This window comes from Neoarius graeffei, chromosome 21, assembly GCF_027579695.1.
Source record: "Neoarius graeffei isolate fNeoGra1 chromosome 21, fNeoGra1.pri, whole genome shotgun sequence".
Taxonomy (NCBI): Eukaryota; Metazoa; Chordata; class Actinopteri; order Siluriformes; family Ariidae; genus Neoarius; species Neoarius graeffei.
In genome coordinates, this window is record NC_083589.1 from 42,773,745 (window position 1) to 42,800,749 (window position 27,005).

The 27,005-nt window shown below is 43.8% G+C and overlaps 1 protein-coding gene across 1 annotated transcript; it reads right to left on the minus strand.

The window, feature by feature from the left end:
• Window positions 1–991: 991 nt before the first annotated feature.
• slc5a8 (solute carrier family 5 member 8) lies at window positions 992–25,999 on the minus strand. The gene is made up of 16 exons (XM_060903169.1): window positions 25,922–25,999; window positions 25,406–25,765; window positions 25,044–25,109; window positions 24,875–24,926; window positions 19,397–19,464; window positions 19,159–19,313; window positions 11,250–11,390; window positions 11,028–11,157; window positions 10,847–10,935; window positions 5,360–5,469; window positions 5,175–5,242; window positions 4,997–5,083; window positions 2,801–3,018; window positions 2,327–2,430; window positions 2,141–2,229; window positions 992–1,165 (listed from the first exon to the last, which is right to left on the minus strand). The coding sequence occupies exons 2-16, from the start codon at window positions 25,757–25,759 to the stop codon at window positions 1,040–1,042; spliced, it is 1,857 nt and encodes a 618-aa protein (XP_060759152.1). The 5' UTR covers window positions 25,760–25,765; window positions 25,922–25,999; the 3' UTR covers window positions 992–1,039.
• Between the last annotated feature and the right edge of the window lie 1,006 nt (window positions 26,000–27,005).

Below are 27,005 nucleotides of genomic sequence, written 5' to 3' on the forward strand. Positions count from 1 at the left end.
ATCATAAAACGGAAGATACGACAAAAAAGACCTAAGACAGTTGAGCAACTAGAATCCTACATTAGACAAGAATGGGTTAACATTCCTATCCCTAAACTTGAGCAACTTGTCTCCTCAGTCCCCAGACGTTTACAGACTGTTGTAAAGAGAAAAGGTGCTTTATCCTTGTGATATTTTGATCAAAGCATGTCACAGATATTTCATTATGACCTCAGGGAACTTGTGGAAAAAGAGTATGTCACCTTTAAAATATATTACAAGCCTGACAAAAGAAGCTTTGGCAAGAGAATGTTAATTGTTTCAAGTGTAGAACATTTATTTATTTATTTATTTATTTATTTATTTAACTTTCACACAAAATTCACTTCAGTCCATATGGTTCAAAGTTCACAGGTTTTTTTTTTTAACACAAGTAGAATACACTGTACATTGAAGTAACTACTTTTTTTTTAATTAACGTCCAGCTCTATCATCTACGAGTTCTGTCACAGAGCCATGTCTTGTTCTGCTGTAAACTGTCCTACCAGACCCTCAGCAGTGAATACTTCAGTTTTTCCAACACGTTCATTTTAATATCTAAGTTCTCATTGTACTGTCATTACAACTAGTAAACAAAGTGATGGCTTAAACCAAAGTAAGTAATGCTAGCTAAATTTCAAAACAATTTATTGACTGTATGGCCTTAGCAAACACTTGAAATAGCTTGGTAACGCTAGCCAATCGCTTCATTTTTAACAAGAACAAGTGACAAATTAAAGAGCACATTTCCATTTGATGGGTAACTTGGTGCAGGTGTCAGAGCTTGATGAAACTCTTGGAGAACAGTGATTCTCCAGCGAACAGCAATTTTTTTCCCCTCAAAAAAATACGAGTGTAAATGTCGACTGTAGAAGTTCAGGTAAGCTTTAGATTCGATGGGAAAATGGGTATCAGGAATGGTGGTAGACTTATGACAGGTATACATGCCTGAAGATGGAAGGATGAAGTCCGTGCTTGAGTAACGAATTCAGAGAAGAGTTCAAAGACGACTAAAAATGTCCTATGCAACAGTTCCATGTGCCTGAATTTTAGTGATATCCAGCTCCACATCACAAAATGCAAGGTTGGTTCTGCCAGATTTCTCTTTCTCCATAACCAGGTCAAGTCTATCTGCATTTCCTGTGGCCTAAAAATATAAAAATAATAATAAAAGGAAAATACCACCAACTGTGTTTCTAATTACGAGAAAGACAAGAACATTTTAAAGTAATCCCTGTGATAATGGGGTGTTTAGGAGGAATATAAAACAACTGAACGATAATATTAAAGAACTATTTGATGATGAAAATCTCATTCATCTCATCTCATTATCTCTAGCCGCTTTATCCTGTTCTACAGGGTCGCAGGCAAGCTGGAGCCTATCCCAGCTGACTACGGGCGAAAGGCGGGGTACACCCTGGACAAGTCGCCAGGTCATCACAGGACTGACACATAGACACAGACAACCATTCACACTCACACCTACGGTCAATTTAGAGTCACCAGTTAACCTAACCTGCATGTCTTTGGACTGTGGGGGAAACCGGAGCACCCGGAGGAAACCCACGCGGACACGGGGAGAACATGCAAACTCCACACAGAAAGGCCCTCACCGGCCCCGGGGCTCGAACCCAGGACCTTCTTGCTGTGAGGCGACAGCGCTAACCACTACACCACCGTGCCGCCTATTTGATGATGAAAATGCAATAGAAAAACTCTGCAACGAAATGCAAAAGACAGTAATATGGGAAAGTGAAACAATAATGAGAAAGACGATATCCAGCCTGGGGTAGGTTTCCTAAAAGCATCGTAGCACAGAGATCATCGTTAAATGGTAGAGCGTGCATCATAATGAACACTCTCTCTTCTAGTTAAGATGCTCTTCGCATTAAGAGGCTTTTGGGAAACCCACCTCTGATCGAGTGAAAATATTTGAGTTTTGCACATGGCTACAAAATCTTGTTAGCCATTGGCCTTTCCCTAATTATCCCCCCCTTTTTTTTAGGGAAGGCGCATTGGCCAAATGAACAATAGTTTTGTATACCCTAGATTGTTTTTTTTTTTTAACTGTGATCTTTGGTATTACTTACTATTGTACATAATAATAACAGCCTTCACTTACCTTCTGCTTTAGTATTTTGTAGATATTGTAGCAGGTTAAATCCTCCTTCATTAATGTCAGGCCTGTCTTCAGGTTTAATGGTCTACCCCCTATAAAGCAAATATATATATATAAAAAAAAAAGGTAACGTCTAGCACTATGATACACTGTTCACACTAGTATTACAGAGAATTTAATGAATCTTACCTGAGACCACGCTCACAATCTGCCCAATAACTATACAAACTAGAGTCCCCACAGGGCAGAAATACATGTAAGAGAGTGAGTACCAATAATCAGCCAGCAGAGGCCTGTAGAAGCAAGATATGTACTTAAGTGGAATTTAGTTAACGTTTAGGTTTTTTATATATTTATTCACTGAGCAGATGAATATCCAGGTCTAAAATAATGCCACAAGTGCAGGGAAGTACAGAGAAACACCAAGGGTGGCTCAGTTGACTTATATACAAGTAGAAAAGTAAAAATAGAACATAAAGCATATAAAAGATAGATGGCGGCAGCAGCAGCATGGACTATATTTGGAATCAAGTGCAGATATTTGTAGTTGTGCAGTCAGCCAAACCACTCATAATATAATCCATAAAGGCAAAGAACCCCAACCTGCTACAATGATATTAATGCATCATTACACCAAATCATGATGTTAAAAAACCTTCACACCTGTCCACAGCTTTGTCCTGGACAGCTGAAGTGAGGTAGCTTGTCTGTGTTGAGGAGCTAGTCCAGTTCATTAAGTCATTTTCATTCACAGTGATGTTGCAGCCGTGTGTCTGTAGAGGAAGAGGCCTGAAGTTCTCTGGTAGCGGGTGGTAGATCTGGGCTCCGATGCAAACCCAGAGTGACACGACTAACCCACTGACCAGCCCAGCCAAGCCTCCCTGCAATACATACAGTATGGAATAATACGGTTATCCCACAGCACTGCTAACAGCAGGTTTCTGATGTACTGTAAGCTACAAGACAAATCAGCTACATATCAATCTGCTCATGTATGTATGATGTGCTTTTCAATAATGTAGTGTAACCTCTGGCAAATTGTTGTGGTATAAGAGGAATAAAGCACTTCAGGTGGTAAGATGGTAACAGTAACACTGGCCTCATTAAATCACCTTGTCATTGATTATATTCCTATAACAGCATGTCCTGTCATTCATCCATCCATCTATCTTCTACTGCTTATCCGGATCCGGGCCACGGGGGTAGTAGCCTAAACAGAGCAGCCCAGACTTCCCTCTCCCTGGCCACCTCCACCAGCTCTTCCAGGGGAACACTGAGGCATTCCCAGGCCAGCCAAGAGATGTAATCTCTCCAGCGTGTCCTGGGTCTGCCCCAGGGTTTCCTCCCAGTGGGGCATGCCCAGAGAACCTCCCCTGGGAGGCGTCCAGGGGCAGTCTAACAAGGTGCCTGAACCACCTCAACTGATTACTTTCAATGTGGAGGAGCACCGGTTCTACTCTGAGTCTCTCCCGAATGACCAAGCTTCTCACCCTGTCTCTAAGGGAGAGCCCAGCCATCCTGCGGAGAAAACTCATTTCTACCGCTTGTATCCGCGATCTCATTCTTTCGGTCACTACCCATAGCTCGTGACTGTAGGTGAGAGTGGGAACGTAGATGGACCAGTAAATTGAGAGCTTTGCCTTTTGGCTCAGCTCTCTCTTTACCACAACAGACCGGTTTAGCATCCGCATCACTGCTGACGCTGCCCTGATCCGTCTGTCCAACTCCCGCTCCCCCTTACCCTCACTCGTGCACAAAACCCCGAGATACTTAAACTCCTCCACTTTAGGTAGCAACTCCCCCTGACCTGGAGTAGGCACTCCACCCGTTTCCGGCTGAGCGCCATGGCCACGGGCTTGGAGGTGCTGATCCTCATCCCAGCCGCTTCGCACTCGGCTGCAAACCGTCCCAGCGCGTGCTGTAAGTCACAGATTGATGAAGCCAACAGGACCACATCATCTGCAAAAAGCAGAGATGTGATCCTGCTGCCACCAAACCGGACACCCTCCGCCCCTTGGCTGCACCTAGAAATTCCATCCATAAAAGTTATGAACAGAACCGGTGACAAAGGGCAGCCCTGGCGAAGTCCCACATGCACCGGGAACGAGTCCGACTTATTGCCGGCAATGCGAACCAAACTCCTGCTCTGGTCATACAGGGTCCGAATGGCCCGCAGTAGCGGGCCCTAAGCCCCATACTCCCGAAGCACCCCCTAAAGGGCACCACGGGGGACACAGTCGTAAGCCTTCTCCAGGTCCACAAAACACATGTAGACCAGTTGGGCAAACTCCCATGCACCCTCCAGTACCCTTGCAAGGGTAAAGAGCTGGTCCATTGTTCCACGACCAGGACGAAAACTGCACTGTTCCTCCTGAATCCGAAAAAAAACCATGTCCTGTCATGTTTTAGTCAAATTTATTTGCATAGCTCCTTTCATAGTTATAATTCTCTCAAATAATCTTAACAAAGGAATAAAAACAGCAAAAGTAAGATGGACAAATGGTTTTAATTATAACAACAGGAAATAATAAATGATTAAATTCTCTCACATGCTTTTTTATGTGTTTTTTATTGAGAACTTCACTGACTCCTACTAGTAGCAAGGATCAACTACAAAACTTGTGTCTTTTCTCACAGAGTGAACAAGTACCGACTAAACTGTGTATAAACTTAATCAAGACTAGGTGATTTCCTTTATTGTACTACTGCAGGTTTTTGCCTATGTTTCCTCTTGGACTTAATAAGCTAGTCTAAGACTCATCTTTTAGCTTATAAATCTTTACACATTCTTTTAGGATCATATAGTATCATACGCCCAACAACTAATCGTAAATGAAAGGCAGTAATCATCACACTGACCTTGGAATTAGCAGAGGGAAACAGGATGCCTAAAGAGAAGAGGCCAAGTAGAGGTCCACCAATAGTACCAACAATACTGATAGTTGTCTGTAAATGAAAACAGAGATTATTCACAAAACGTCTAACACGCAAAATCACCATATAAATCTTAGTGACTGGTATTAATCGACAAGTTTACCTGCAACAATTCTCCCATCAGTGATGCAAGAGCAGCCAGCCCAATACACACGACTCCATAGAACACACCTGCAGCAGTTATATACAGCAGTAAACATAGCTGTTAACAACAAAACTAGTGCGTACAACACTACGATGAACAAGTTCTACACATTCTCATGTAAAACTACAGTATGTCCTGCTCACTCAGTCCTTTTGATGCCCAGGAAAGTTTTTGCTCTGACAAGCTGAAGTACGGTCCAATCAGTTCTACAACTGTCACTGCAGTGAGAGCATTCACACTGGAGGAGACTGTGCTGTAATACGCAACACACACACACACACACACAAAATTAATTAGCTTAGTATTTTAGTCATCCAATGCTTGTTTTGATGAATAATTTTTTTTAATGTATGGCAATTTTGCCAAAAAATATCTTTAGACAACTGACAAAAGCACAGAATCATTATCTGTAGATAATGGACTCCTTGGTTGGTTGGTTGGTTGGTTTTTGTTTTTTTTTTTACTGTTGCTTGGTGTCAATAATAAAAAAAAAAGCTAGCTAATGTTACCCTCTCTAAAATCACATAATATTACTGGCATTTAGCAGACGCTCTTATCCAGAGCGACGTACAACGTACCCAGAGCAGCCTGGGGGTTAGGTGCCTTGCTCAAGAGCACTTCAGCCATTCCTGATGGTCCAGGGAATCAAACTGGTGACCTTTTGGTCCCAAAGCTGCTTCTCTAACCATTAAGCCATGGCTTAATAATAATAAGAAGAGGAGAAATTTCTATAGTGCCTTTCAGAATCCCAAGGTTACTTTACAAGAGGGATGAGAGGAGAAAAAAAAGACTAAGCAGCAAGAGAGGAAAAGAAATGTTCATGGAAAAGATAAGTCTTCAACTGAGATTTGAAAGTAGAGAAAGAAGCGCAGAGATTGAGGAAGAGCATTCCAGAGTTTGGAGGCAATGGCACTGAAGGACCTGCCCCACCCCCTGTGGTGGAAAGTCTGGTGCGTGGGACAGTAAGTAGTGAGTGAGGGTGTAGGGGGTCAGTAGTTCCATCAGTTATGTCGGAGCAAGATTATGCAGGGCTTTGAAAGTCTCATCTCATCTCATCATCTCTTTTTTTTTTTTTTAAAGATATTTTTTTGGGCTTTTTGCACCTTTATTGGATAGGACAGTGTAGAGACAGGAAATGAGCGGGAGAGAGAGACGGGAAGGGATCGGGAAATGACTTCGGGCCGGAATCGAACCCGGGTCGCCCGCATTCATGGTATGGCGCCTTAACCACCTGAGCCACGACGCCCCCACATCTCATCATCTCTAGCCGCTTTATCCTTCTACAGGGTCGCAGGCAAGCTGGAGCCTATCCCAGCTGACTACGGGCGAAAGGCGGGGTACACCCTGGACAAGTCGCCAGGTCATCACAGGGCTAACACATAGACACAGACAACCATTCACACCTATGGTCAATTTAGAGTCACCAGTTAACCTAACCTGCATGTCTTTGGACTGTGGGGGAAACCGGAGCACCCGGAGGAAACCCACGCGGACACGGGGAGAACATGCAAACTCTGCACAGAAAGGCCCTCGCCGGCCACGGGGCTCGAACCCGGACCTTCTTGCTGTAAGGCGACAGCGCTAACCACTACACCACCGTGCCGCCCGGCTTTGAAAGTGACAAGCAAGATTTTAAATTTAATACAAGACACAGCCAGTAGCCACATGCCACTGTAATCACCTAATTTTGAATCTTTGAGTCACAGTGACCAAACAGACGTTAACGTGTATAATTTTATGGTACCACATAACACTTAATCTACTTGCAACCAAAAAAAGCCTAGATCTGTGTGGGAGAAGTTAAAATTATACACAAAACAGTGGAATATGCTTTATAAGTATACACTCACTGGCCACTTTATTAGGTACGCACATCCACCTGCTGTTTGATGCAGCTATCTAATCAGCCAATCCTCTGACTGCAGCACAATGCATAAAATCATGCAGATACAAATCAAGCGTTTCAGTTTATGTTCACTTCAAACATCAGAATGGGAAAACTTGTGATCTCTGTGACTTTCACTGTGGCATGGGTGTTGGTGCCAGATGGACTGGTTTGAGTATTTCAGAAACTGCTGATCTCCTGGGGTTTTCACACACAACAGTCTCTAGAGTTTACACAGAATGGTGCAAAAAAAAAAAACTCTGAGTGAGCGACAGTTCTGTGGTTGGAAATGGCTTGTTGATAAGAGAGGTCAGAGAAAAATGGCCAGGGATGGATTTCCCAAAAGCCTCTTAATGCTAAGAGCATCTTCACTAGAAGAGAGAGTGTTCATTGTGATGCTCGCACTACCATTTAACGATGATCTTTGTGCTACGATGCTTTTGTGAAACCCACCCCAAATTGGTTCGAGCTGCCAGGAAGGATATAGCAACTCGTATAATCACTCTTTATAACCGTGGTGAGCAGAAAAGCATCTCAGCATGCAACAGCAGAAGACCACATTGGGTTCCACTCCTGCCAGCCAAGAACAGGAATTTTAGAATCAAGAACAAGTTCCTATTAAAGTGGCTGCTGAGTGTATATTTTTGTAGTTTTGTATTGACTGACAGTCATTCAGTAATAAATTGCATTGCATTGTGGATTGTGCTGTGCATTGCCATTTACCTTTTTAAATCGTATATTTTTAATTTTTGGTATTTTGACTACTTTGTGTTCCTTCATGGGCAGACAAGTTGTTTGTTGTTTTCCTTTCAGTAATGTCAGTAATACAATTGTAAAGATCGTTAATTTTTTTAATGACTGAATAAAAGTAAGCTTTCAGATTCAGTTACCGTAGCTGCAAAATCCAAACAAATTCCACTTAAAAGAAGTATAGTCAATAAATATTTTATCATTTACTGTTATCATGGCGTCCACTGAGATATGGTACTCATTGTCTAAAACTGTTCAGTTTTAGTTGATTCATTATTTCACAATTATTCGCCGAAGGCAAAGTGAATCAGTGAATAATAACCGGATAGAACGCGATTTCCACTTGTCGATTGCTGTGCCGATATTCACCATTGACCGTCTCCTTTGGGCATCACTTGCTATTTTCCTTCGCTTCTTTTCCGAAGCTGACAATCGCGTTCTATCCGCCATTGCTGATAATCTGTGCCATGTCACATGTGACGTGGTACACAAGAAGGGGAACCTGCCGATGACATCACGTTTCACTACCGCGCGGAAATTAAAAGGGTAGGTGACTTTGGTCGCAAAATTAATATACTTGTCGTTGTCAAAAAATTATGTTTGATATATCATTTTGAAGCTAAAAGATTTCTCTGTCTAATCATGTTGTCATAAAATATATTGTATTTTATGCCAAAAAAATACATCCAATGGTGGAATGGCACTTTAAGGTTATTATTCGCTGATATTCACTGAGCCTGAAGCGGACCATTGTTTTAGTATAAATACAGAGGTGATTATTTTTTAAAAATCATATTAAAAAAGATAATTTACTTCAAATTTCAAAAGTGGCATGCAAATGTAATAAAGGTGCACACAGACTCGTCACTTACAGTGGTGCTTGAAAGTTTGTGAACCCTTTAGAATTTTCTATATTTCTGCATAAATATGACCTAAAACATCATCAGATTTTCACACAAGTCCTAAAAGTAGATAAAGAGAACCCAGTTAAACAAATAAGACAAAAATATTATACTTGGTCATTTATTTATTGAGGAAAATGATCCAATATTACATATCTGTGAGTGGCAAAAGTATGTGAACCTCTAGGATTAGCAGTTAATTTGAAGGTGAAATTAGAGTCAGGTGTTTTCAATCAATGGGATGACAATCAGGTGTGAGTGGGCACCCTGTTTTATTTAAAGAACAGGGATCTATCAAAGTCTGATCTTCACAACACATGTTTGTGGAAGTGTATCATGGCACGAACAAAGGAGATTTCTGAGGACCTCAGAAAAAGCGTTGTTGATGCTCATCAGGCTGGAAAAGGTTACAAAACCATCTCTAAAGAGTTTGGACTCCACCAATCCACAGTCAGACAGACTGTGTACAAATGGAGGAAATTCAAGACCATTGTTACCCTCCCCAGGAGTGGTCGACCAACAAAGATTAGTCCAAGAGCAAGGTGTGTAATAGTCGGCGAGGTCACAAAGGACCCCAGGGTAACTTCTAAGCAACCGAAGGCCTCTCTCACATTGGTTAATGTTCCTGAGTCCACCATCAGGAGAACACTGAACAACAATGGTGTGCATGGCAGGGTTGCAAGGAGAAAGTCACTGCTCTCCCAAAAGAACATTGCTACTCGTCTGCAGTTTGCTAAAGATCATGTGGACAAGCCAGAAGGCTATTGGAAAAATGTTTTGTGGATGGATGAGACCAAAATAGAACTTTTTGGTTTAAATGAGAAGCGTTAAGTTTGGTGAAAGGAAAACACTGCATTCCAGCATAAGAACCTTATCCCATCTGTGAAGCATGGTGGTGGTAGTATCATGGTTTGGGCCTGTTTTACTGCATCTGGGCCAGGATGGCTTGCCATCATTGATGGAACAATGAATTTTGAATTATACCAGTGAATTCTAAAGGAAAATGTCAGGACATCTGTCCATGAACTGAATCTCAAGAGAAGGTGGGTCATGCAGCAAGACAATGACCCAAAGCACACAAGTCGTTCTACCAAATAAAAAGTTAATGTTTTGGAATGGCCAAGTCAAAGTCCTGACCTTAATCCAATCAATGTTGTGGAAGGACCTGAAGCAAGCAGTTCATGTGAGGAAACCTAACAACACCCCAGAGTTGAAGCTGTTCTGTACAGAGGAATGGGCTAAAATTCCTCTAAGCCGGTGTGCAGGACTGATCAACAGTTACCGGAAAAGTTTAGTTGCAGTTATTGCTGCACAAGGGGGTCACACCAGATACTGAAAGCAAAGGTTCACATACTTTTGCCACTCACAGACATGTAATATTGGATCATTTTCCTCGATAAATAAATGACCAAGTATAATATTTTTGTCTCATTTGTTTAACTGGGTTCTCTTGATCTACTTTTAGGACTTGCGTGAAAATCTGATCATGTTTTAGGTCATATTTATGCAGAAATATAGAAAATTCTAAAGGGTTCACAAACTTTCAAGCACCACTGATCTATGCCAAGTCACATAGAATACTTTGTTTTGAAATAGATATAATAAATCACAGTTCCACCTTACCTTTGAATAATTTTTGACCAAACTTTGTAGCATCTTTAGTGCTTTTAGGAACAGCATTTTCTTTCATAATTTGTAATTCTTCCTCACTTATGGTGACGAAGTCGTGAGGAAGAATTACAAATTCATTTTGCCGAGTCGCGCAAGGTGATTATGGAGAAATAGTCCAAATTTCTCGACCAATCAGCATGCGCGATTTCCTATAATCACCTCTGTATTTATACTAAAGGTTTTTAGAACAAAATCTAGACTAAAAGTAACAATAAAAAATGACAAACTATTATGTACATTGTACTGTATTTTCATCAAAAGACTAAGATTAATACTTACGCCAAATAAGTTGTTCAAATTAACACCTACTCTTGTAACAGTCTTAGGTTTAAACACAATTTTACTTCACCTGCAAATTACTTTGGAAAAGCATTATCTGCCAAATGAATAAATGTAACGTAAATTCCGTATAATGATCTGACCTCAATGTGCCACTGTATACTGCAGCCACAAACAGGCCAGGAACGCCAGGATATTCCCCCAAGATGTCCATCACCAGGTACGGCATGAGCTTTCAACATCACATGATAGGTTGTAGGAAAATAAATAGGATATGTGGTGCATATGCCATCTGTGATTCTAATTAAAGTATTTTGTATTTACCTGGTCCTGAGCAGACACCATCTTGGATGTCCATGGGTCACAGTTTTTGTAAAACGAATATAAACACAACCCACAAAATACTGCAGACAGAAGAACGGCCCAGAGTGACGCCAAGTTGATATACAGAGACCTGGAAAGAAACATACAGTTAATTCATAGTGTATCTTTCATCTTTTGATGCTACCTAACACTTGACAGTGTGTCTTCTGATGGAGTGCTCACATTTTGGCATGCAGAAGCGTCTTGCAGGACACATATCTCTGCACCTGAGCTTGATTAATACCATACATGCTGGTCCAGATAAATGTACTGCCGATGATGATGGTCCAGAACGTGTGTCTCCTCATAGGGTTGGGATCAAAGCTGAGACACAGAGTCGAAGACTAACATTCTGCAGCATTTCAGCATTGTATCTTCCTGTTTTTTTTAATAATACATACTATATTCTGTGATATACTGGAAAATATTTAACAGTTATTCCATGAAATCGAGTCGTACATGAGCTGATAACCAACGAGGCACGTAGCGCTGAGTTGGCTATGAGCCATGTACGATGAGATTGAGTGGAATAACTGTTTTATTCTATCCACATTCACTGGATTTTGAGAAACAGAGCATTTTTTATTTTTTGCAAATTCGATAAATAAAAACTTTATATAAAACATCGGACAAAATAATTTCTTCTTAGAATGTAAACAAACCAGCGAAATGACAGGAGCAATTTGTGAAAAATGCTATAATAATAATAATTCTTAAAAAATAAAAGAAAGATACGTTTGTGGCAGCGGGGGCGTGGTCAAGCGCCGGTCTGTGACAGGAGGGCGGAGTCAGGGAAGGTAAGTGGCAGAATCACTTCACCTGAGAGCAATTAACCTGTGTTTGTGTGTCTTCCCAGCAACCACGCCCTATATAAGGAGAGAGAGAGCAGAGGAAGTGGGCTCTCTCCCACACCAGACGACTTGTGTGTGCGCGTGTGTGTCTGGGTGACGGAGTGTGTTTGACTGAAAAGTGAAACAATAAATAGTTTTGGGAACTCAGTTCTGTCCTGCCGTACTTCTGTGCTCCACCCACCTGCTCTGACCGCTACAGTGGTGCCGAAACCCGGGCCTGGAGCACAGCAGCCTCACAGCCCCATGGAGTCCTCCCCGTTTGCTGAACTAGTCCACGCCCTCGCCACGGCCCAGCAAAGCCAGCACCAGGCGCTACTCACCCTCCGAAAGGAGCAAGAAGAGCGGTTCGAGGCCCTGGTGTTGGCCCAACAGGAAGATCGACAGGCGTTCCGGCACCTCCTCGCGTCGGCGGGGTCCACCAGTGCTCCTACGGCGGGCCCGTCTCCCCTCACTGTCACCAAGATGGGCCCGCAGGATGACCCCGAGGCGTTCATCACGCTCTTTGAGCAAGTCGCCGAAGCCTCGGGGTGGCCGATGGAGCAGCGCGCGGCGCGCCTCCTCCCCCTGCTCACGGGAGAAGCACAGCTGGCCGCGCTACAGCTCCCCGCCGACCACCGGCTGGCCTACGCGGACCTCCGCCGGGCCGTCCTCCAGCGCGTGGGGCGCACTCCAGAACAGCAGCGCCAGCGCTTCCGCGCGCTGCGCTTGGAGGAAGTCGGCCAGCCGTTCGCGTTTGGCCAGCAGCTCCGGGACGCCTGCTGGCGGTGGCTGAGGGCCAACAACCGCGACGCCGAAGGAATCCTCGACCAGGTGGCACTGGAACAGTTCGTCGCTCGCTTGCCAGCAGGAACTGCGGAGTGGGTCCGGTGCCACCGCCCGGCGTCGCTGGATCAGGCAGTCGAGCTGGCGGAGGACCATTTGGCGGCTGTCCCAGTGGCAGGACGGCAGAAGACATCATCTCTTCTCTCCTCTTCTCTCTCTCTCTCTCCCCCTCCTCCTGTGTCCCGTCCTCGCCCCATTCCCCCACCGCGGAGGCGGGGGCCGGCCCCACCCCAGCCGGCCCGCCGCACCCGCGGTGCCCTCCCGTTTCTCCCTTCTGTGTCTGTCTCTCCCCCACCTCAGGTGAGTGAACCCCAGATCACCGGTGCAGAGGGAAAGCCCGGGCCGGTTGGCTGGCGCTGCGGGGAGCCGGGCCACCTTCAACAGCAGGGCGCGACAATGGAAGTGGGCGCGGTGGTTCGGATCCCTGACGCGCCAGAGGCCGCCCTCGATCGGGCCGGAGCGTATCGCATACCGGTGAGTATCCAAGGGGCTACATATCAGGCGTTGGTGGATTCTGGTTGTAATCAGACCTCAATTCGCCAAAGCCTGGTTCAAAACGAGGCATTGGGGGGAGCACAAGGGGTGAAGGTGTTATGTGTGCACGGGGATGTTCACAGCTACCCTTTGGTGTCGGTCCACATTATTTTCAGAGGGGAAAAATTTATAGTGAAGGCGGCGGTTAATCCTCGCCTTACCCACTCTTTAATTTTGGGGACTGATTGGCCGGGATTTCGGGGTTTAATGACACGCCTAGTAGAGAGTGGGTCCTGCCATTTGACAGGGGGAGGTCCCGGTGACGCTTTGGCGGGAGCAGCTGTCACAGAGCCGTCTACGTCATCTCTGCGTCAGAGTGAGGAGCCGCCGGCCCCTCCTCTCTCTATTGGGGAATCCCTCGCGGATTTCCCATTAGAGCAGTCGCGAGACGAGACTCTGCGGCATGCGTTTGACCAAGTGAGAGTAATCGATGGTCAAACGCTCCAGCCAAATGCCACCCCGTCCTTCCCCTACTTCGCGATTATGAAGGATTGATTATACCGAGTGACGCAGGACACTCAAACTAAAGAGCGAGTCACGCAGCTTTTGATTCCAAAGAGCCGCCGGGAATTGGTATTCCAGGCGGCTCACTTTAATCCCATGGCTGGACACTTAGGGCAGGATAAAACACTAGCCCGAATAATGGCCCGATTCTATTGGCCGGGGATTCGCGGCGATGTTCGTAGGTGGTGTACGGCATGCCGCGAATGCCATTTAGTAAACCCAGCGGCCATTCCAAAAGCGCCTTTGCGCCCTCTACCGTTAATCGAGACCCCGTTTGAGAGAATTGGGATGGATCTCGTCGGGCCATTAGATCGGTCAGCACGAGGGTACCGCTTTATATTAGTTCTGGTGGACTATGCAACGCGATACCCGGAAGCAGTGCCTCTGCGCAATATCTCAGCACGCAGTATTGCAGAGGCACTCTTCCGTGTCATCTCCCGAGTTGGAATCCCGAAAGAGATTCTGACTGACCAAGGCACTACGTTTATGTCACGAACACTGCGCGAACTGTATGGGTTATTGGGGATTAAGCCGATCCGCACCAGCGTATATCACCCACAAACGGACGGTTTAGTGGAACGGTTCAACCGCACCCTCAAAAATATTATTAAGAAATTCGTAAGTGAGGACGCACGTAATTGGGATAAGTGGCTCGAACCCTTGCTGTTCTCAGTGCGAGAGGTCCCCCAAGCCTCCACGGGGTTCTCCCCGTTCGAATTATTATATGGGCGTAAGCCGCGCGGCATCCTGGACGTGCTGCGGGAAAATTGGGAGGAGGGACCTTCACAAAGTAAAAACGAAATTCAGTACGTTATGGACCTGCGCGCAAAACTCCACACACTCACCCACCTAACTCAGGAGAATTTGCGGCAGGCCCAGGAACGGCAAACCCACCTGTACAACAAGGGTACGCGCCTTAGAGAGTTCACACCGGGAGATAAAGTACTCGTACTGTTGCCCACGTCGAGCTCCAAATTGATCGCCAAGTGGCAAGGGCCCTTTGAGGTCACACGGCGAGTCGGGGACGTCGACTATGAGGTGAGGCGAACAGACAGGGGTGGGGCGCTACAGATCTACCACCTCAATCTGCTGAAACTCTGGAATGAGGAGGTCCCCGTGGCGTTGGTGTCGGTAGTTCCGGAGAAGGCGGAGCTGGGGCCGGAGGTTCAAAAAGGGACATTGGCATCACGTACCTCTCCGGTTCCCTGTGGAGACCACCTCTCCCCGACCCAACTCACGGAGGTCGCCCAGTTGCAGGCCGAGTTTTCGGATGTGTTCTCGCCCCTGCCCGGTCGCACTAACCTCATAGAACACCACATAGAGACGCCCCCGGGGGTGGTAGTGCGTAGCCGCCCTTACAGGCTACCCGAACACAAAAAAAAGGTGGTTCGGGAAGAACTTCAGGCCATGCTTGAAATGGGCATCGTCGAGGAGTCCCACAGTGACTGGAGCAGCCCGGTGGTCTTGGTTCCCAAGGCCGACGGCTCGGTCCGGTTCTGTGTGGACTATAGAAAAGTCAACGCGGTGTCTAAATTCGACGTGTACCCAATGCCTCATATTGATGAGCTGCTCGATCGACTAGGCACGGCTCGCTTTTACTCGACACTGGATTTGACGAAGGGATATTGGCAGATCCCCTTGACTCCATTATCCCGGGAGAAAACCGCCTTTTCCACACCGTTCGGCTTACACCAATTTGTCACACTTCCGTTTGGGCTGTTTGGGGCGCCCGCTACGTTTCAGCGGCTGATGGACAGGGTCCTCCGGCCCCACACCACCTATGCGGCCGCATATTTAGATGATATTATCATTTATAGTAATGACTGGCAGCGGCACCTGCAACACCTGAGGGCCGTCCTTAGGTCGCTGAGGCGGGCGGGACTCACTGCCAACCCAAAGAAGTGTGCAATTGGGTGGGTGGAAGTACGGTATCTGGGCTTCCACTTGGGTAACGGGCAGGTGCGTCCCCAAATTAATAAGACAGCAGCGATTGCGGCCTGCCCGAGGCCCAAGACCAAAAAGGGGGTGAGACAGTTCCTGGGGCTGGCTGGCTACTATCGTAGGTTTATACCTAATTATTCGGACATCACCAGCCCGCTGACTGACCTCACTAAAAAGGGGGCGCCAGACCCGGTCCAGTGGACGGAGCAGTGTCAGCGGGCTTTCTCTGAGGTAAAGGCTGCACTGTGTGGGGGGCCACTTTTACACTCCCCTGACTTCTCTCTCCCTTTTACGTTACAGACGGATGCATCGGACAGAGGGCTGGGGGCCGTTTTGTCCCAGCAGGTGGAGGGGGAGGACCGCCCGGTCCTGTACATTAGTCGGAAGCTGTCAGTGCGTGAGGGGCGCTACAGCACGATTGAGAAGGAGTGCCTGGCGATCAAGTGGGCGGTCCTCGCCCTCTGTTACTACCTGCTGGGGCGCCCTTTCACCCTCTGTTCGGACCACGCGCCCCTCCAGTGGCTCCACCGCATGAAGGATGCCAACGCGCGGATCACCCGTTGGTATCTGGCACTCCAACCCTTCAACTTCAAGGTGGTCCACAGGCCGGGGGCGCAGATGGTCGTGGCGGACTTCCTCTCCCGTCAAGGGGGGGGGGGGGGGAGTCGGCTGCAGGCCGGACGGGCGCCCGGCCTGAGTCGGGCGGTGGGGGTATGTGGCAGCGAGGGCGTGGTCAAGCGCCGGTCTGTGACAGGAGGGCGGAGTCAGGGAAGGTAAGTGGCAGAATCACTTCACCTGAGAGCAATTAACCTGTGTTTGTGTGTCTTCCCAGCAACCACGCCCTATATAAGGAGAGAGAGAGCAGAGGAAGTGGGCTCTCTCCCGCACCAGACGACTTGTGTGTGCGCGTGTGTGTCTGGGTGACGGAGTGTGTTTGACTGAAAAGTGAAACAATAAATAGTTTTGGGAACTCAGTTCTGTCCTGCCGTACTTCTGTGCTCCACCCACCTGCTCTGACCGCTACAACGTTCTTACCATCAAATACTTTTATTCCATATTTTGTTGCTTTTTTGTATTTTTGGGGGGTTTTGTTTTCAAGCAGAGTTTTTATTTCATCCTTGGTTGGTTCAGCACCACGCGCCGCCATTTGTGAAAAATGCTATAATAATTCTTGAAAAATAAAAAAAGATATGTTCTTACCATCAAATACTTTTATTACATATTTTGTTGCTTTTTTGTATTTTTGGGGGTTTTGTTTTCAAGCAGAGTTTTTATTTCGTCCTCGGTTGGTTCAGCACCACACGCCGCCATTTTGTTTTTCTCTACTCACGGTATAGATAGTTTTCACATGACATCACAGAGTCGGGGATTCCCTAGTGGCGGCCATCTTGGGGGTCCAGCTTACCGTACGGGTGACTGAGCACACATTGTAACGCGCGAGTACAAAATCTTCAAAAGAACCCAAGCAGGCTATTTAAAGCTAGCAATGGTGCACACCTGTTGTATTCATGGCTGTCGTAATAGGTCAGATGATGAAGTCAAACGGAGCTTTTATGGAATTCCCACTGTACGGGAGCACGAAGGCGAGCAAACAAACTCAGCATACAAAGGAGAAATCTATGGCTTGCGAGAATCAACCGCAAGGATTATCAGCCTTCCAAACACAGCAAAGTCTGCTCCGATCATTTTATAAGTGGTAAGTTGTTTAAATAAACAATCAATTGTGTTTAAGTTTGTTTTTGGAAACCAAAACATCATGTGAACAATCTCTGGAGAATGCCTAACTGGAACCGCTGAGTGTACGTTTACATTGTAATGTACACTTAATATCGCTCATTTGTCACGTTTCTATTTGAAACTTGTCACTTCACTCACGCAAGGGTCATTTTTGAAAAACATTTTAGGTCTATTCTGCATGATTTGATTTGTGTTTGGGATGCAAACAGCGTGCCTATTGGCGGATGCTGCCTGAATCGCGCAGATCCGATTTTTTTTGGGGGGGGGCGTTGGAGTGTCTGATTATAATTTCAAAGTAAATTCTGTATTAAAATTACTAAATAAGCAAATCTGTTACAGTCCATGAAACAGGAAGTATAAGGATGAGAAAAAAACAGTTTAAATCGGAAAGCTGCGCACATTTGCGCAGCCCGAGCGGTGTGCAGGACTGCGCAAATGTGCGCAGCTTTCCGATTTAAACTGTTTTTTTCTCATCCTTATACTTCCTATGTTTCATGGACTGTAACGGATTTGCTTATTTAGTAATTTTAATACAGAATTTACTTTGAAATTATAATCAGACACTCCAACGCCCCCCCTAAAAAAAAAAATCGGATCTGCGCAATTCAGGCGGCATCCGCCAAAAGGCGCGCTGTGAATATATAAAGTTATATATATCAGACAGCCTTTAAAGTTTGATGAAGTCAGTTTCAGGCTTTGAAGCAGGCTTTGGCAGTTTCAGGCTTTGGCAGTTTCAGGCTTTGGCAGCCCTGCATAGTCACTTGAAAATGCATCTTTGTCCACTTTGTAGGGGTCAATTCCCCCAATCAAGGCCAGTTTGGCTGCATACCGTTGTCGTGAGATGTCGTCTAATGTATCTATATACTTCTGTTTGCTTGATTTTGCCGACATTAATCTTTATTTTAGAAAACTGACTATATAACTTCATAAATTCGTCCAAGATAACGTAGCCGGTAGTGGCGATGGTCCGTTTTGTTTGCTCCCCAAGATGGCAGCTGGAGGGCGTTCCCCGGAATGCCGTGACGTCAGTGAAAACTATCTATAGGAGCTGATATCTTAGTAGGAGAGTAGCCAATCAGAGCATGCCATTGCTCATATCCAGTGAATGTGGATAGAAAAATTATCAATATACTGTACATCAAGAAATGTTCTTCCTCTGACTTAGGTGATTGTCCACAAATGTAGATACACAGAATTATATATTATACAGTGAATAAAAGAAGATGAGCATGCTGTTTTTGGAAAATAATCAGTGACAGTAAAGTGATGCGTAAAGTGTTTTTGGTGTTGAGTCATTTTAAAATTAGCAGCTCAGACAGTAGTTTGGCTGGAAGACAAAGCCCAGGTTTAATACGTTATCATTTCTACTGTAACGTACAAACAGATTTTTTTTTTTTAAATGTGTGCAACTGTTGATTTGGTGTCGATTCATTTTCTGTAAGGATATATCGCATTCTTGGAAGTGTTTATAGCTGCTAAAACAGGCACTAAATTGTTTGAATTACCACAAAATAACAAGTACAGTGTTTGATTGTTTAAAAATTAAAACATTAGCCTCTTTTATGTTGTTGGAATCATTGCTTTTCTTGCACTGTCACTGTGTACTGTAGACCTATCCATCACATTACAGTTGTGACATTTCCACTTTTAGTGAAAAATGGCCATTTTAACATGAACAGAATGAAAGTACAGGATTAACTCACTCCCATAGGTTGAGTCGGCCACCATCAGCAGAGATGTTGAAGATGACAGAAACCCCGCCCTGGAGAAGTACTGATTGGACGATGACAGCTAGTAAACCAGCGAACATGATGATCATCTGGAACACGTCAGTCCACACCACAGCCTTGAATCCCCCCTGCCGGAGCATGGCATGAGTTAAATAGTACTTCATTAATTTACAAAGGCTATGCTGGATGTTTTTATTTGATTAAAACTTACCAAGGTGCAGTAGGAGGTACACACCACTCCAGTTGATATTAAAGCTCCCCAGAGACTTACGCCTGTCACTAAGAGAAAGTGAAAAAGTTTTCTTTGGATTATTTATGTGCACTTCACCTGCTGTAGCCTACAACCCCGATTCCAAAAAAGTTGGGACAAAGTACAAATTGTAAATAAAAATGGAATGCAATGATGTGGAAGTTTCAAAATTCCATATTTTATTCAGAATAGAACATAGATGACATATCAAATGTTTAAACTGAGAAAATGTATCATTTAAAGAGAAAAATTAGGTGATTTTAAATTTCATGACAACAACACATCTCAAAAAAGTTGGGACAAGGCCATGTTTACCACTGTGAGACATCCCCTTTTCTCTTTACAACAGTCTGTAAACGTCTGGGGACTGAGGAGACAAGTTGCTCAAGTTTAGGGATAGGAATGTTAACCCATTCTTGTCTAATGTAGGATTCTAGTTGCTCAACTGTCTTAGGTCTTTTTTGTCGTATGTTCCGTTTTATGATGCGCCAAATGTTTTCTATGGGTGAAAGATCTGGACTGCAGGCTGGCCAGTTCAGTACCTGGACCCTTCTTCTACGCAGCCATGATGCTGTAATTGATGCAGTATGTGGTTTGGCATTGTCATGTTGGAAAATGCAAGGTCTTCCCTGAAAGAGACATCGTCTGGATGGGAGCATGTGTTGCTCTAGAACCTGAATATACCTTTCAGCATTGATGGTGTCTTTCCGGATGTGTAAGCTGCCCATGCCACACGCACTAATGCAACCCCATACCATCAGAGATGCAGGCTTCTGAACTGAGCGCTGATAACAACTTGGGTCGTCCTTCTCCTCTTTAGTCTGAATGACACGGCGTCCCTGATTTCCATAAAGAACTTCAAATTTTGATTCGTCTGACCACAGAACAGTTTTCCACTTTGCCACAGTCCATTTTAAATGAGCCTTGGCCCAGAGAAGATGTCTGCGCTTCTGGGTCATGTTTAGATATGGCTTCTTCTTTGAACTATAGAGTTTTAGCTGGCTACAGCAGATGGCATGGTGAATTGTGTTCAAAGATAACGTTTTCTGGAAATATTCCTGAGCCCATTTTGTGATTTCCAATACAGAAGCATGCCTGTATGTGATGCAGTGCTGTCTAAGGGCCCGAAGATCACGGGCACCCAGTGTGGTTTTCCGGCCTTGACCCTTACACACAGAGATTCTTCCAGATTCTCTATGCACTGTAGATGATGATATGTTCAAACTCTTTGCAATTTTACACTGTCAAACTCCTTTCTGATATTGCTCCACTATTTGTCGGCGCAGAATTGGGGGGATTGGTGATCCTCTTCCCATCTTTACTTCTGAGAGCCGCTGCCACTCCAAGATGCTCTTTTTATACCCAGTCATGTTAATGACCTATTGCCAATTGACTTAATGAGTTGCAATTTGGTCCTCCAGCTGTTCCTTTTTTGTACCTTTTAACTTTTCCAGCCTCTTATTGCCCCTGTCCCAACTTTTTTGAGATGTGTTGCTGTCATGAAATTTTAAATGAGCCAATATTTGGCATGACATTTCAAAATGTCTCACTTTCGACATTTGATATGTTGTCTATGTTCTATTGTGAATACAATATCAGTTTTTGAGATTTGTAAATTATTGCATTCCGTTTTTATTTACAATTTGTACTTTGTCCCAACTTTTTTGGAATCGGGGTTGTACATGTTCCACCATGCTTTAATTCTTCTCTGTGGTTGTGCTTGAAACAACTCTAAGATCGCACTACATCGTACACAGGAGGGGGAAAAAACATTAATGTTTAATTTATTTCACAGTTACAGTTCTCTCCCCGGGTGGCACGGTGGTGTAGTGGTTAGCGCTGTCGCCTCACAGCAAGAAGGTCCGGGTTCGAGCCCCGTGGCCGGCGAGGGCCTTTCTGTGTGGAGTTTGCATGTTCTCTCCGTGTCCGCGTGGGTTTCCTCCGGGTGCTCCGGTTTCCCCCACAGTCCAAAGACATGTAGGTTAGGTTAACTGGTGACTCTAAATTGACCGTAGGTGTGAATGTGAGTGTGAATGGTTGTCTGTGTCTATGTGTCAGCCCTGTGATGACCTGGTGACTTGTCCAGGGTGTACCCCGCCTTTCGCCTGTAGTCAGCTGGGATAGGCTCCAGCTTGCCTGCGACCCTGTAGAACAGGATAAAGCGGCTAGAGATAATGAGATGAGATGAGTTCTTTCCCCCTTACAAAAAAGAAATTTATTCAAGTGTGCTTCTAGTATACTTCTTTTAAACTAAAAATAAGAGCGTATGCTTTCAGTTTACTTTTTATTTACTTATCAGAGATAAGTATACTTGATTTATATTGAATAGTATATAGAAAAGTCTCAGTATATTAAGCTTATACTTAAACTTTTGATCAAGATATACTTAACAAAAGTGTAATAAAGTATTAAAATATTTGTGCCTTATGTTTAAGTGTACTTGCCCTGTAGTTGTGCTTCAGCATTGTTGACTCTTAGGTGTGTCTGTGGTTCCATATAAGTTTTTTTTTTCTTCATTTCTCCTGAGTGGGATAATTACATTTTTTTATTTATTTTTCTTTAGAGTTTAGATGTCAATTTCAGTTGTCATTGCCATGTTTTTATACTTTGTCATTTAATACAATGTTGCTTTAAATTTTGATTTTTAAAGAAAATGAATATGTTCTTAATCCTGAGTATTTCTTGCTGTTTTGTGAATTCTTACCTTTATAACTTCATTGTAACTTAAGGTACGAAACACTTAAGTTGTCTACTGGTAGTGTGCATGAGGTAAGGGTTAGGGATAGAAAACTAATAGTATACCTAGAAGGGTAACTGCAGTATACTTCAAAACTAAAAAGTGGATTAGATGTATGTAACCAGTAACTATAGCATATTGGAAATATACTATTAAAGTATATTTTATAAACTAAAAAGTGGACTAGAAGTGTGTAACGAGTAAACCAATAGTATTTTTCCAGTATACTACAAAGTATACTTTAGTAAACTAAAAAGTGGACTAGAAGTATAAAACAAGTAAACTCATAATATATTTCCAGTACACTATGAAGTATGCTTTTGTAAACTAAAGAGTGGACTACAAGTATAGAACTCATAAATTATTAGTCTATAAGTTTACTTGTGGTATACTTGCAGTACAAAATAAAAAATACTAGTTGTATACTCAAAGTTTACTTCTCTTAGACTTAAAGTATACTTTTTATAAACTAAAAGGGGACCAATTTAGTCCCAAGAAGTATTAGATCAGTTTACTTACAAGTATACTGTAAGTACACTGATATCAGTATACTTGGTACACAAAAGTATACTCAAGGAAATATACTTTAACTTTATTCAAGTATACTTAATAAAATGAACCTGAAATATACTTCTTTTTGATAAGGGCCATAATATATGAGACAAAGGCATATTTGGTTAAATTTGCCTCTGTACTACTTTTTAATTTGTGCTTTTCACATGTGGTTAAAGTGCACATTCTCAGATTTTAATAAAGAATATTTTTAAAATACATTTTAGATTTACCACATAGGGATTGCACTGCTGTCCACTCCCCCACCCCATAATTTTAGGGTACACTCACATTTGGGACATAGCAGTGGTATGGACAGTAAATTAGCTTCATGGCAGTATGATGGTGCAGTAGTTGGCACTGTTGCCTCACAGTAAGAAGGTTCTGTGTTTGAACCTCATGGCCAACGGGGGCCTTTCTGCATTTTGTCTGTGTGGGTTTCCTTCAGGTGATCTGGTTTCCTCCCACAGTTCAAAGACATGCAATTAGGCTAAGTTGTCCATTGATCAGGGTGGCACGGTGGTGTAGTGGTTAGCACTGTCACCTCACAGCAAGAAGGTTCTGGGTTCAAGCCCAGCGGCTAGCGAGGGCTTTTCTGTGTGGAATTTGCATGTTCCTCTGGGTGCTCCAGTTTCCCCCACAGCCCAAAGACATGAAATTTAGGCTAACTGGTGGCTCTAAATTGACTGAAGGTGTGAATGGTTGTGTGTCTCTATGGCTACACGACAACGAGATTTTATTTAAAAAATTATCGCGTCCACATGGGCAACGGATCAGTAAAATATCAGGTACATATGGCAACGCAACGCTTTCTGAAAACGATGCAATACACATGCCACACCTCTACGTGCGCTGTAAGACGCTCCCATCGGAGACACCAGAACAATAGAAGAAGTAGGCACACAATAAGAAGATGGCTGCGACTATGCGAGGAAATCGTGCCTTCTGTGTGTACAAATTAGTTTTATTAGTGTGCATAGTTTTATAGAACTTAATTTTCTTATTGTGTGTGAACATTTTGAAAAGCATTTTTATATAATTTATATAACTTTTTATATTGTGTGTGAACATTTTGAAAAGCAGTCTTATCCAATAAAAAAAAAGAAATTCAAGAAATGGTTCAGTTACTTGTTTATTTAAAAGAAAAGCTGTATACAAAAGTGAATGCAATGCAGTGGTTCATACAAAACAGCAAGAGTGCTGCTTGTTCTAGTCATGTGGTTGTGACGTCATCGTAAACAAATCCGTTCTACTCATCCAGACGACTTCGCAATGGCGCCGTTGCCAGATTTTTCCACTCTGGAACCCGTTCTCAAAAAATATCGTTGTGGGGCACCCAAAACGCCGGTGCCATGTGGACGCCAGGCCGAAACGATAAACAATTTTATCAGATTCACCTGAATCCGTTGCCGTGTGGATAGGGCCTAAGTGTCAGTCCTGTGATGACCTGGTGACTTGTCCAGGGTATACCCCACCTCTCACCCATAGTCAGCTGGGATAGGCTCCAGCTTGCTTGTGACCCTGCACAGGATAAGTGGCTACAGATGATGGATGGATGGATGCCCATTGATCAAGCTTGAGGGATGGGGTCTGCCAAAGTTTAAATGCCCTAGACACACCAATTATGGACTGTTAAAATGTCATCAGTCGTGCCCTTAAAGCCCTTGCTGGCTATGGGGAAAAGAAAGAAAGATCCTTTCTTAGTATGACTAATCCTGCTTGTTTTGGGGGGTGAGTCCCCTGAGTTTTTCCCTTCAGCATGTGAAAGGCATGCTCAGTGCGATTCAGATCAGATGACGGACTAGTCGAGATTTCTCCAGTTTTTAAAGGAAAAGGAGATATTCCTTGGCCTGCCAGTCCTTTTATGGTTACTAAACTCACCAGTTCTCTCTTTCTTATTAATAATGTTCTAAACAGTTTATTTTGATGTTCCCAGAAGGGAGATTTTTTTTTTTCGGTATAAAAAGTTTTTGAACTCATGTATATATATTCAGTATGACTTGGTTTATTAGCAATAAAATAATCATCTTATATTGGGTCATTCCTTAGGCCATAATAAACGATTAGATGATTTATTAATACCAAAACTGGGTTAATTTCACGTTTAGAGAGTATGTACAGTATGCAGGTCAGCAGTTTTTAAGTCATACCTTGGTTTAAAGCCAATGCTGGTGCATAGATAACCACTCCAGTGTACAATAACTGAGGAATGAGAGAAAAAGAACAATATTTACTCAATGTATATTCAGGTTCAGTGACATAAGCATTCAAAAGAGTTGCATGTAAAGAGAGATTTTTGCAGTAAAAGGGCTCATTCACTGTCTGAATGATGAACAGCACTGTCCCAAACACCCGAACCGCTTTGTTGAACCGCAACTCCAGGTACTGCAGAAAAACAGTATCATAATAAATAATCTACATATTCGTGGAAAGATGATATCTTTGGTTTTTCTATCATTTGAATAAAACCAAAGGAAATAATGAAATAAAGCAAAATGAGATGTTCAAAGTTGTGACGTGCGGAATGAGGTTTTAAAAGAAAACAAAAATACAAAGGTCTACTTTTTTGTGCTTTTTTGGTTTTTAGTCATGTGATGATAAACAAACAAACAAACAAACAAAAAAGGCCTTTGTAGCTTTAGATGTTTGAAATGTTATGGCTCAGCCAGGAAGTACCTTACCTCATAGGTGCTGGTTATTCCCAGCCTGTAGAAGATAGGGAGAAAGAACTCTGAGCTGATGGCCGCCATCAGGACAAAGCCGAAGCAGCTTAAAACAAAGATTGCCCCATGATAGTACACCTCCACTGGAGTCGCCAGCACCGTGATGGCTGACATGAAACTGGCCGTCAGTGACAGAGCAACGGGCACAGCTGTCATACTCTGGCCACCCACCAGAAAATCCCTAGGGCTCTGCTCTGTACGCTGGATGAAGCCATAATAAACACCTATGGATGCTGAGATGACCAGCATGAAAATGAAAACCACGTAGTCCCAAGTACGGAAGGAAGCTGCTGGATTCTCCTCATTCTCCATTGTGCCCTGATGTAAAGTGAGGTAAAAGTGACAGCAGTATACAGCGGATAACACCAATAAAAATGACTATTTATGAAGCATAAATGATGAGTAAGAGTAGCTGAGCAGTCAGTGAAGACCTCTGAGCATGTCTTTGTATTAGTGAGAGTCAGACATGCTCACCTGGACAGATAGCACACCTCTCCACTTCTGCTTCACTTGAGTGCTCTTATTGCTTCTGAACCTGCCATCAGCCCTCCCTCTACTTTGCTCAGTGCTTGGCATTCCACTTATATCTCTGTTGGCCAGCTCATGCTCATGCTCATGTAATTAAGTATCGGTTTGATACTTAATGTGGTCAACTCCAGAAGTATTGGCACTGTTCTTTAAAAATACAATTAATTTTTTTAATAAACAAATGAAAAAAATTTAGTCAGGTGATAAAAGACTAATTTACAATGTGAAGTTCTTGAGATGCCGTGAGTCGCCCTGACAGTGCTGCTATAATAATTCACAGTAAATTTTTAACCCGATTTTCTCCCCAATTTCCACTTAACTGCTATTTCTCCCCATTACAGAAGGTGAGGGTGGGTTAAACATGTTCTTCCTCTGAGAGTGGCCTTCACTTCTCAAACTGCTGCTTATGCTGTGCCACAAAGCGACTGAATACACTCAGAGGAAAGCACTATAATGCACTGTTATGGGTGCAGTAGTAACATTTTATTTGAGCTCTTTCTACTGCTACTCAGTAGGCTGTGACGTGTACATGTGCAGTCACACTGATGTGCACAGTAAAGTTTACTTCTTTGTCTTCAGTGTTTTCGCTAGAGAGAATTTTACTCACTTATACTCATTACTATTTTACTCTGCATCAGTTATTTTTTATGAAAAAAATTGGTGGATATATATTACTGTGCAAAAGTCTTAGGTATGTATAAAGAAATGCCGTAGACCAAAAATCGCTTAAAAAATCTCATCTCATTATCTCTAGCCGCTTTATCCTTCTACAGGGTCGCAGGCAAGCTGGAGCCTATCCCAACTGACTACGGGTGAAAGGCGGGGTACACCCTGGACAAGTCGCCAGGTCATCACAGGGCTGACACATAGACACAGACAACCATTCACACTCACATTCACACCTACGGTCAATTTAGAGTCACCAGTTAACCTAACCTGCATGTCTTTGGACTGTGGGGGAAACCGGAGCACCCGGAGGAAACCCACGCGGACACGGGGAGAACATGCAAACTGCACAGAAAGGCCCTCG